This window comes from Scleropages formosus, chromosome 15 (assembly GCF_900964775.1).
Source record: "Scleropages formosus chromosome 15, fSclFor1.1, whole genome shotgun sequence".
NCBI classification, from domain to species: Eukaryota; Metazoa; Chordata; class Actinopteri; order Osteoglossiformes; family Osteoglossidae; genus Scleropages; species Scleropages formosus.
This window is the reverse complement of record NC_041820.1, coordinates 9,271,108-9,283,784: the sequence shown is the minus strand read 5'-3', so window position 1 is coordinate 9,283,784 and position 12,677 is coordinate 9,271,108. Positions and strand designations below refer to the sequence as shown.

The 12,677-nt window shown below is 39.5% G+C and overlaps 1 protein-coding gene across 1 annotated transcript in view; it reads left to right on the top strand.

The window, feature by feature from the left end:
* The window catches only part of xkr6a (XK, Kell blood group complex subunit-related family, member 6a), a 41,951-nt gene extending 38,058 nt beyond the window's left edge, over positions 1-3,893 (top strand). The window contains exons 2-3 of the mRNA XM_018725141.2: positions 912-1,108; positions 2,932-3,893. Coding sequence (XP_018580657.2) covers positions 912-1,108; positions 2,932-3,893 — 1,159 coding nt within the window. The remainder of the gene's footprint in view (positions 1-911; positions 1,109-2,931) is intronic.
* The last annotated feature ends 8,784 nt before the right edge of the window (positions 3,894-12,677 follow it).

Genomic DNA, 12,677 nt, shown 5'->3' with positions numbered 1-12,677 from the left:
GTTCTTGTCTCTCCTACATGACGAGTCTTCCCCGCAGTGCCGGCTGCCCTCTGGTGGCTGTGGCACCGTTGTAAACTGAACCACGGATTCAGTCAGTGAATCAGCAGGACACACTGAAAGAGTCATCCACCCATTTTTAGAAAGTGCTTATCCAATACAGGGTCACAGCAGTCTGGAGCAAATCCCAGGAATCATGGGGTGCAAAGCAATTTTGCAAGGAGAAGTGGGTCAGAATTCCTCTGATGTGACATATGCAGAAAATTACTACTCCAAGTTATTTCTCTTAAAATGGGAGGCGGGGCTCGGGGGGGCGGGGGTGTCACAAGCTGCTGAATAATGGATTCTGCATGTTCACTTGTTTTTGGTTGAATAAAAAAAAGAAGGTAGTAATGGAGTAAAATCTTTTTCGTGTTATCACACGCACTTTGTCTGCTGTTAGGACATGGTGAGGACTAGAGAGGGGTTTGTTAATTTGTTAAATCTTAAAGTGTCAGACCATATCACTAAAAGAGGGGTGTCTGTTTTTTTGTTTAAATCAGCGCATCTTAGTATTGCATTTCGCTATAGTGATATTTAGTCATTTAGCCTTGGTAGTGTCAGGATGATATTTCTGACTACTGGGTACCATCAAGATCAATATAGAATATGTGACATACCGTCCTGAAGAGCTGTCAGATGACTTTGTTGTTTTCTTAGCAGGGACTGTAGAGGCATACGCTCCTTTTTCTTTACCGTCGCTCAGATATCACTGATACGAACTGAGAATTGTGGGAAAGCATGAGTAAAAAGTCTACTTGTGGTCAAAAGAGAAAACGACAACATTTGGTCATAGTTTGATGTCACATTATTATACAGAAAGTATCCAGGGGAGTAAACTGTGACATGACTACAAGACTGATGTCTCTCCACAGGTATATCCGCACCATGTACCTGGGCATCCAGAGCCGGCGGCGGAAGGAATATCACCGCCGTTTCTACTGGGCCATGATGTATGAGTACGCAGACGTCAGCATACTGCGTCTCCTGGAGACCTTCTTGGAGAGCGCCCCCCAACTGGTGCTACAGCTCTGTATAATGATCCAAAGGAACCGGGCAGAGACGCTGCAGTGTAAGGGGAGCAGGAGACTGGGTGTGGGAGCTCATGGGGGGAGTTATGTAGCCCAATCATGAGTGTAGCTTACAGTGTTATGACCAGGAGCATCTTGGTACATAACCCTAATATTAAAGAAACAGTGACTGTATTTATGATGCATGTCATATTCATAGTTCACAATTCATATTCACATCTTCCATATCTCTGTATCTATAAGGTGGATGGATACTTGAACAGGGATTTCACTTTTTTTTTTTTTTTTTTTTTTTTTTTTTTTTTTGTGGAGGTTAATACGTTTGTTGGGTTTTTTTGTTAACATACAGCCTGCACCTAAATTATTTTGTTACACTTGTTGTTCTGTTCCTTGTCTGATTCATGATTGCTAATGAACTTAGGGCCCTTTTTACAAAGCTGTGTGTTTCATCGAGGTATTTCAGGTTAAGTATCCTGCTCAAGGATGCTACAGTAGAATTGCTCAGCCAGCAAACTTTGTGTTTCAAGTCCGCGTCCTTAACCACAATGCTACCCAATGCCACCCAGTGCCACCCAGTGCCGTTCGCTCATGTTTTTATTAGAGATGGTGCAATGCAAATATTATTGATCCCGCTGCAGTTCGGCAGGTAACCATCCCTGCGGTTTGGCGGGTGATCTATATTAGGAGCACACTGCGAACGTCTCAGGTGACAGCGCTGAGAGATGTGCTGACGCCCCAGTGAGCATATTGGCGCCTCTAAGAGAACAGCTTTGTGTGCACAGCAAAAAAGGAATGTAACCTCACTGTGCTGGCGGTGCTGAGTCAGTCGGAAGCACAGTTGATTAAAGGGCCACAACGCCCACCTTGCTGCCGGACAGCATGATTCATGTTTTTGGTTTATTCATTACGTTTTGGTACATAATAAGTTTGCATGTGACAGATTTATTTCATGGTCTGATAGAGGGGGTTTTATAAACTTTCATAGCCCCTCTGACAGCACATGTTCCTGGACGCCGCATTGTTTCCCCTCTGCTGTAATATTTGCAGCTCAGCCACGCAAAGGTTCCTTGATTACTAATAATCTTTAATCAGAACGACTGCTGGGAACTGTTGTGTAACGGTTCCTGAAAAATAATAAATAGAATTTATACTTACAAATCAGTAGAGCAGGGCAACATCGTCCAAACATGTCTTCTGTAAAGAATGTTCCCAAGACATAAAGCAACGTCAGGCTGACCTCCTCAAAACACACCGTGATGTACACTTTGCAGATTTTTGTTTAACACACGTACCTCTATTTACATTGTCCATAGATCTGTTTCTTTCTTTTATTTTTTATGTTTTTCTTTTTTTTTTTTTTAATAAATGCATTAATTTATTACATGATGCCAGTCCATTGCAGGAAAAATCAGACATTCATTCACACATAATTTATAATTATTGCAATTTTTAGTAACCAGTAGTTACTGTAGTTACCATAACTCATGTCTGTGGACTGCTGGCAGAAACCAGACCATCTGGAGGAAAACCCACATGAACATAAGGAGAACATGCAAACTCCACATAGACCGAGCCAGATTTGAATCCACATCTGAATCCACGGCTCAGGAGTGGCAAAGCACCAAGTGCTACTTGTTGCACCATTGTGACGCTGTTTGGTTAGTCGCTTAACATTGTAAGTCAGTGGGGACAAAAATATCAGCTAAATGAACACATTTTTGTTCCAATATGAGCACAAAATCATACCATTTTTATTACGTTTGTTGTCTCTGACCTCAGTTGAAGAGTTCTAGCTCTATGGTCTTTGGAGCATGCGCTTAGATGGTATATTACAGCATCCTGTCCCCCACCTCCCCTCACCCAGGCGTCTCCTCCGTGGCCTCGTTGATGTCCCTTGCCTGGGTGCTGGCCTCCTACCACAAGCTTCTGCGAGATTCTCGTGACGACACAAAGAGCATGAGTTACCGAGGGGCCATCATCCACATCTTCTGGCGGCTCTTTACCATCTCCTCCCGGGTGCTGTCCTTTGCCCTCTTTGCCTCCATCTTCCACATCTACTTTGGCATATTCGTGGTGGTGCACTGGTGCATCATGGCCTTCTGGATCGTACATGGGGGAACTGACTTCTGCATGTCCAAGTGGGAGGAGGTGCTCTTCAACATGGTGGTGGGCATCGTCTACATCTTCTGCTGGTTCAACGTGAAGGAGGGCCGGACCCGCTTCCGAATGGTGGCCTACTACCTGGTGGTGCTGGTGGAAAACACCGTCCTGACCTGTCTGTGGTATGCCTACAGGGACCCTGTCACTACAGACTCATACGCCGTGCCTGCACTCTGCGGGGTTTACCTCTGCTTCGCCTCGGGTGTGGCCTTCATGTCCCTCTACTATGGGTTTCTGCACCCCATGGGGCCCAGGGTGAGGGTCCTGGCCAGCTCCTGTTGCGCTGACCTCTTGTGGGGGCTCCCCTTGCCCCCAGAGGCCGAGCCCATGACCCCAACCCTGGGCCCCCGGGGCTCCCAAGCCACGCCGACCCGGGTCGACCCATCCCAGCAGGAAGACCTGGCGGCGGACACTTGTCTGCCTGTATTCCAGGTGAGGTCCCCGCCACCCACCACGCCCTCTGGCAGACCGCGCCGCCCCGAGGGACCCCTCATCAAAATCGACATGCCCAGGAAGCGCTACCCAGCCTGGGATGCCCACTTTGTTGACCGACGCCTGAGGAGGACTATCAACATCCTGCAGTACATAACCCCCACAGCTGTAGGGATCAGGTACAGAGATGGCCCCCTCCTCTACGAGCTCCTCCAGTATGAGTCCTCTCTCTGACGACTTCTCTCTTCTCTCCTACTCCTCCTCTTCCTCCTCCTCCTCCATACATTCGTCTCTGGGGTTTCATTTTATTTTATTTTTGACCATACGTATTGAAAGCTTGAAGTGTGTTATGAGCATCACAAAAGGGCAGATTATTGCATCTATTTTATATTCATTAGAATTATTTCCATGTATGAATATAAAAAGGATACACAAAAATATATCTGAAAGTATTCATATTCACAAGAAAGGGAGGAATTGTAGCTAATTCCCATTTAATTGGGTACCAATCTATAGACTTTTGGTTGTACTTGAGTTAGAAATGTGTCCTGTCACTCTGATGGTGACCAAACTGTAAATCCACATTTGGGGAATAGTGGTGTCAGTAGTATTATGTTTTTTGGTCATCAGGCTCGGTCTGATGGGAATGATGGAGGAGAGGTGTAGGTTCCTTGCAAGCACCTCCGCTCTTATTTTAGGTAATTCATTATGGTATGGGCTTCCTTAACTTTAGGCATGTTTTATTATCAGCAATTTTCCATCAAAATTCTTAAAAGGCAATCAGACAAAATGAAGGACCAATTCATTTTCAACTGGTAGTGGATCCATGCTGAAAATTTGAAAGCACATTTTATTTCTAACAACTGGGGCATAAATCTAATTTTCTGCAGCAGCAGGTAGACTGAAAGAAATTCAATGACACTGCAGAGTGGCTATGAAGTGACTACACTATAGAAAATTTACTACAGTGACTCTGCCAGTGGCGGGCATATCTGATGCCTTAACTTGAACATCCATGTCTGACCCACTTGTTCCTTGTCTTCCATGGAGAGTAAACACTTACGTGGATTCTTTTCTGTTCAGCCACATCGAATTTGCTGATCACAGTGACCTTTCAGAGAGAAGAACTACCAAAGTTCACCAGCTTGGTGCTAACAGCATTACAGTGGCACTGATTGCCAGACTGCCTTAATGTCAGTATCACTTATTATCCAATATTATATATATTATATACTGGATATATATATATATATATATACATATATAATGTAAAGACTGAAGTTGCCAAAACTGGAGCTATTTAGCAATGTAGCTATTTGTTCTGTATGAAAATATCTGCTTAAAATAAAGGAAGTACAGTGCTATTTCTTAGTTTTCTTAAAAATGCATTGAAATGCTGTTGACTTAAAAACAGACAAGAAGGTCAGAAAAACCGTTCCTGCCACAATCGATGAAGAGATGTTTACTGTTAAATTTAAATGTATTTATGACTGAAAATGCTATATATAAATCCAGTTTTTCCAGTTTTTTCCCACAATTATATATAATTTTATTTTTGGCACCTCTCCATGGAAGAATTAGTGTGTGTAAGTGGGCTTCGGATCAAAACAAGGTGTCTTTCTCTAAAAAAACATTGTTTTTCCAAGGTTGCCTGGGTGTTGCTAAGAGCACAATGACTTGAAGGTGCATTGCACTACTAAAGCACATAGAAGGTTTATATGTCCCAAGGGACTGTGCAATTTCTTGCGTATGAAACAGTTGTACATGATCAATAGAGCTGGTAGCGTTGTTACCTGTGCACAGGTATGCAAACAAACAAGACAACCAAGCAAATGTTTGATGAAAGTCAGAAACATTATAACAACAAATCCCATGCAGAATGGCGATCAAAGGCATGTGTGAAAGCTGCGTTTTGGTTCCTCCATCATTTTCTGACTTTGGATGTGTTTTGGTTTCCTCCTCTTCTTCATCACCTCTCAACATTCCACATCTTTAATGCCCCTCTTCCTCTGGTTGCAATTTTTTGTTAAACAGAAATTCTATTTAACGTAATACGCTGGAGGAGCAAACGCACGTCACCGATTCTACCGTGAATGGTGACTTGCGCCGGCCCTCTGTTTACTTTTTTATTTGTTTACGTTCAGCATTTGCTCGCATTTTGCATGTTACAACACAAGAACAACAAAACATACCTTTGCCTGAATATACCTGAATTTTTACACATTTTAACAATTTTAACAACACGTTGCAGTGTTACAACAGAATACTTTTATAATCTGTTACAAAAAAGAGGCTCCCTCAATATACAGGGCTTTCTGCCATCGGCTCCTACTAGGCAGAAAAATATGAAAGCCAAATCACACCTTTTACTGTAATTTTGTCCCTACTTCTGGTGTTGGCCTAGTCTCCTTCGATCCAACTATTCTGAGTGTGAAGGTGCCACTTCAATGTGTACAATATTGACTTAAAAGAATCCTGAGGTAATGGTATTGGCCATTAGGGCGCGTGTGTGTGTGTGTGTGTGTGTGTGTGTGTGTGTGTGTGTGTGTGTGTGTTGCCAAAGACATTCTGTGAGACTAAGATGGTCCTCTGAAAGGCTTGTCTTTTTGAGCCCCTTCCTAAAACCGCTTTAGATTTTTCCGTTCACACATTAACTGCAGGATTTGTATAAAATAAATTTAAGCCAATCATCCATTAAGCTGATTTTTTACAGAACACTCTTCTCGTGGATGAAATAAATACATATATTCTTGACCGCTATGAAACTCTTTTGCAAGAAAACCAGCATCCTTTGAAGACTGCACACTTTTTAGACACTAGTTTTAATGGTTTTAGGTGGGTAACCCAATATTCAGCGACAACAGTGAAATCGCAGAGGGAGCGACACGTCTTGTTCTTACAGAATTGCTTTCGTAATGGTGCTTGGCACAGTGTATTTTGTGTAGCAAATATCCAGCAACTACAAGCAACCGTGTCCACAAGATATGAGTGAGACACTTCAGGAGCTGTCTAGGTGCACTACAAAAAGGAAGACACTGCTTTCTTTGACCCTTTTGTGCCTGCGTAGATCTTTGCAAGCAGATGTTCTGCAGGTGAGACCAGTGGGGTTAAGGGTTCTTGCCAGGGGTGACAAGGAATGGGAGAGCAGCCTCTACAGAGCAATCAGTGTGCTCCAGATTTCCTGATCAAAATAGTTTTGCAACAGTTACTATATGTGCCTATAACAAGCGCTTGTGTTTTCCCTCCATTTTCACACACACACACACACACACACACATTTTCAGAACCGCTTGTCCCATACGGGGTCACAGGGAACCGGAGCCTACCCGGTAACACAGGGCGTAAGGCCGGAGGGGGAGGGGACACACCCAGGACGGGACGCCAGTCCTCCGCAAGGCACCCCAAGCGGGACTCGAACCCCAGACCCACCAGAGAGCAGGACAGCGGCCCAACCCACTGCGCCACCGCGCCCCCCCCTCCATTTTCAGTTCATCGTAATTATTCATGAAGTAACAGTCTAATTTTGTTTTTAACGTATTTTTGTTGTCTTAAAATCTATTTTTTTTTCCGGAGAACTGCCTGTAAGTGAAATTTTCATAAATGGGTGAATAAATTACCGTTAAGTTAAACGGGGAAATCATAACAGAGTCCGAAAAATTCACTTAATTATCATATGATCATATAAAACTTCAATATTCAATGCTTTTGATAATAACTCAACCTTCCAGCCAATCCTTTCGGTATTATGTACCGCTTATAACTTGCAGTTATTGAGCTTTGAACGTTTGATCTGTAGGAAAGCGATGAAAATCACATTTACAAAACCAATTAGTATTAGATTAGTATCATTCGCAGTATTAGTATTACATGATTTGAAATTTTGTTACTCTGACTTAAGGGATGCACTTTTACATGGACAACAGGCTCGAGCAGTGGATCTGATGTGCCTCATATTCTTCTATATGTAGTGTGGAAGCTCCAGTTTTGCTGGCACTCTTGTGTTTTCCTCTACAGTTTTTGGAAAATATTATATAACTTTTAGCCTGTTAGGAATTTCTTGTAACTACAGGAATTAGTTCTTAAAACAAATTCAAGGTGTAACACAACTAGTTCTCGAAAATCCCAGTTTCAAAAAGTAGGCCAATTAAGTCATTAACTGAGGAATAACTAAGCCAGTGGTTAAAATTGAAGTAAACTCATAATATTTTTTGGACCCTTGAACAAATAATCTGCCAATTAATCAGCCACTGCATTTTTAGCGTTCAAACAACTGCAAACTAAAGAACTGCCAAATGTAAATACAATACAAATTTATTATGTACTTTATATTTTCTGTTTTAGATTCATGAATTACCAAACAAATGGAACATTTTATTAACGCAGATGCACATTTCAAAAATTTATTTTGCTTTCCCTCTACAGAAGAATGATTTCTGGGTTAGTGAATTCAGTTTAATGTGATTTGAATTATGTGATATATTTGATCAAAATTCCAATCATGGCCGACGGCTTGGGTGGAGAAAAAGCTTATTAGACTTTTCCGGATTGCCGGTTAATAATGAAAAGAGAAAGTGCATTTGGTGAGTGTAATCTTCATTCAGATTCAAATGTTGTTGTGTCAAGGAGCAACTAGATTTGCTTTAAACATCCTTCCAGGGAAATCGCTGAGGAGCACAGGATCGAAACTTTCAGATAAAAGATGTCGCTTTGTGTAACTTGAGCCCTGCAATGTGACGGTCGGTGAGACCGAGAGCCACTTTGTTTGCTAAGCTTGAGTCTGTGAAGTCCCCTTCTTCTAAAATTTGACTGACCTTCACTGGTTTCTTCCAGCTGAAACATGTCACTGTAGGCCCTGGACACACGATTGCTCTGGAGCAGCTTCACGGGCTGCTCTCCCACCATTCAGCCCTCTTTGGCTCCATCCCTGGTTGCTGCTTCCCCTTTTTCCTCATCAGTGTAGGACTCAGGTGTATTCTGGTGCAGAGATTCTTCTCTTTAAGGATTCTACATGGGCTGGGGGGGCTCTGGATGGGGGAGGGGTGGGGAGAGAACTGGAAGTCTTGGGAGAACATCCAACAAGGGTTTACATTATACGTTTTGTTGTGTGAACAATAAGATCGGTCTTTACTGCCGCTTTGTGCCATTTTCAGACCAGGTGGCCATGCTTTGGATATACACACACACACACACACACACATATATATATATATGAGTTTTGTTGGATTTATGTCCAGCAAGAAGCTTATTTTACTGTTTTTCTGCTGGTGTCATTTATCACCTGTGCAATCCAGTGAGCTTGTTGATGTTCTCCCCTTTAGATTTCCATTTCTACTCATGGTATACTTATACATTGTTGTTTGCTGAGGTATCTCTCATTTTTTTCTATTTATTCCCTGAAGAAATCAAAAAGTTTTATTTTGATGACACCATCAAGAAACCGTCAAGAAATTCTGATCCACTGGTTGAATTTTTCTGTCGGTCGGATGGTAATAGGTGCAACTTAGTGTATGTATTAATGTACTAACAAAAGAGGTAGAAGGAGGATTCCTCTGGGTGCTAATATACTGTGATTAGGTTTATCTCCTCGGATCACGTGCGCTTTTATAATATTGAGAAATCCAAAACAATATTTCTTTTTAGTGCACTTGCTCAACAAATGGACAATAGTTTTAATAATCAGAGTGATCTCATGATGTCTTTTTGGATCTTTTGTTTTAATTTCACTGAAAATAAGGCCTAAACGTTTTAACCAGATCCTTGTTTTGTACTTTTAGAATTGTGCATTTTACTAACATGCCAGCAGTGACCATTTAAGAATAAGCTTGATCATTGAAGTTCTAGCCACAAAAAAGTTGCAGAAGAGAAAGAAACATGACTTTATGGTGCCTTTTTTAGTAGGTGCTTTAAACTCTCTGTCAAGGCAACGGCTCAGCAAACAACAATGCCAGTATCTTTCTTTCTGTATGTGCCAGTGCAGTAAGAGGAAAAATGTACATAAACGTGACATAATGACATTAGAATATATTACGCTATTATACATTCCATTGTTATTATGGCTATGATATTCCAATATATGTTTAAATGTGATGTGACTGCACTGGAAAATGAACGTTCCACTGCAGAACTTTATATAAGAGTTGTGACAGAACAGTGACAGAATGGATTTGAAAAGCAAGCAAGGCAATACTGGACATCCGCTGCTATATTTCAGTGTTCAGTTATCCTTGTCCTCAAACAAGTGTCTGTGAAAAAGTAACAACTGTAGGTCCAGTAGACATGTTGTAGTTTTATTTTGTACTTTTATAGTCTAGAATACTCCTAGGAACAGCATTTTTTACATAGCATTTAAAGGAAAATATATTAGTCTCGAAAGACATATTAAAGCAACTTTCAATAACACATCAATCTTTTTTAATAAACTGTAAAAAGGCATATTTAATTTGATTCTTCCCTCTTACCACTTTATGTTAAGGATATGTCACTGAATTGCTTCATATGACTCAATTATTTATTTTGAGTGTTTTAATGGTTACACCTGTGATGTTGCTGGAAAGAGTTAAGAAAAAAATTGAAAAACTGAATAAGAACATCAATGCCATTATATAAAGGTACACATTTTATTCACTAAGTAAAATCTGTGGACAAATTGCAGTATGGAGTTTTGATTTGCGTACAGTATGTTTATCAATTTCAGAGACAAAATGTGATTCACAGGTTTCCAGCTGCAGTGAAGAAATGTATTTGTTGATAAACATTTAGCTTGTATTCAATTCAAACTTTATTATGAGTTTAATGTAAAAGTTTTTTGTTTTTTCATTTCTGATTTTTTTTTTTAAACTGTTCTTTTGACCTTGAACCAGAATTAGGGAGAATGTAAATCTAGTTGGGGAAAATGGTGCTTATTAACATAATCAAAGGTGCTACTAAATTGTGGAAAAAATATGGTATATCTGCTTCATTGCAGTCATACCAGTGGTAATATCTCTGGATTAAACTTTCTGATTCTCTGGAAAATGTGCACCTCCTGATCATGTTTACATCAGAGAACTACTTCTTTTCACTTTTGGTGCTGTAATTATCAGCCTAGAGAATCTATCACTAGGAGAGGGTTATTTCATGGCATTATGGGTCAATGTTTGTTGAAAAGCTTTTAATATTTTCCAGTTGTGTTAATTTTCAATGTATATATAAACTTTTTGCTGCATTATTGTCGGTACTATTGTGTTCAAAACAGATTTTTAAAATGTTGCTATTTGTTACAGTTATTGTTATGCTGGGAAAGAAGTTTATTTGGAACATTCTTAAAGTCATTTGTAAGTGTCATCTCAACTAAATTTTAGATATGGTTATGAGTATTGAAATTATATTAATACTGTTCAGTAAAAATTACAGTTTATTGAAATGGTTAATTGTGAGAAGATATAAATAGCTGTTTTTGTGAATTTGTATGAAGGATATATAGACCAAACTCCCAACTGAAATAGAAATCTACTGCAAAGCATTAATTAGCAAAAACAGTTCATATAGGAATATTATATATGCATTCAGGAAACCAAGATGTTTGTTATGAATATATGATTTTTTTTATTTCAAATCTCTTTTTTCTGATGTCCGGTATTGCTCTATCTACATATTTTTGGGAATAAGATTATCAAGGTGCTACAGTTAAACCTCATTTTATATGCTTTGATTTTTAGATGTAAAGAGAAATATGAATATATGAACTTCCATTGAAGCCTTATTATGGAACATTATATTAGACTGTTTACCCCCAAAAAACAGATAAACAACACAGAGACAATGCATATACAATAGTGATTATATATATATATTCATTTGTAATTGTATTCTGTATGTACACTTTTCGATAGTATATTCAGTTTTTATTGTTACTTATTTTTTTAGGTGGGTGCTTTTTGGAACTATTGTTAACATGCATATGTGAATGGTTGTACATATGCGTGTGGGTTTATACTAATATAATACTACGTGGCATTCCCAGAGTAACAAAATCCATTTATGAAAACAAAATAATATTTAAGCACATACTGTAAATGCTCTGCCTATTCCCCTACTATCAGCTCATCAGCTATTTTTCTAATTATTAAAGCTGATCAGAGACATTAACAATTTCCAAAAAAATATATTTACAGCAACAAGAAGAAATAAACTAAACGTATGGTACTATAATGGAATTAATGTGGTACAGACTGATTATGTCTGATGGAAATCATACAATTTTACCTTAGATGCACAGTAGGCTCCTTAGAAAGAAAATATGTATGTGTGCAAGGGGACTGTACTTATCTTTCCAGCTAACAGCTGTGTATCAGCTGACAAATTACTACATTTGTTAAATCATTAAAAAATGCACTTTCTCACCTTGATGTAAAGCCACATCTCAAAACTATGCAATCTCCTGGTTTTACAGTTCACGGAAATATTTGTTCTTAACTTCTGGACAGGCATTTTACGTATGCCAGACTTACATTTATCTTTAAGGTGAGAGTGCATTGACTGATAATCAAACACAGATATTATGTTCAACAATTATTGCTAATGGTGTAATTGCAGGTCTCAGCGTCTCTGAGGAAGTTTATTAAAACCCTCAGAGCGTTTACAGGTGTTTTGTTTTAACCGACTACTTATCAATCACATGACCTCTTATTGAACGGTGTGGGAAACAACTCTTTTGTGAATGAATCGGAAAGCAAAGGACAGCATAAGATTCACCTATTCATTGTTTCTTTCAAACTTAATTTAGTTTCTCTCCTTCTTATGTGAATACATTGGCTTCCATCTCATATCAGTCATAGTCTGTTCCCAATGACCTGCTCATATGGATAATTATCTCTTCTTCAATTTCCTTTAAATTTCCCTTGCCTTTTGAACTTCTAGGGCCTTCTTTAAAGGTGTTTTGCTTTAGGGCTCATTATTATTCTTCTTATTATTATTATACCTGAGTGGTCTCACACTTCAATCGTTGTGACCCTGATTTTACATTGCATTTTATTTATT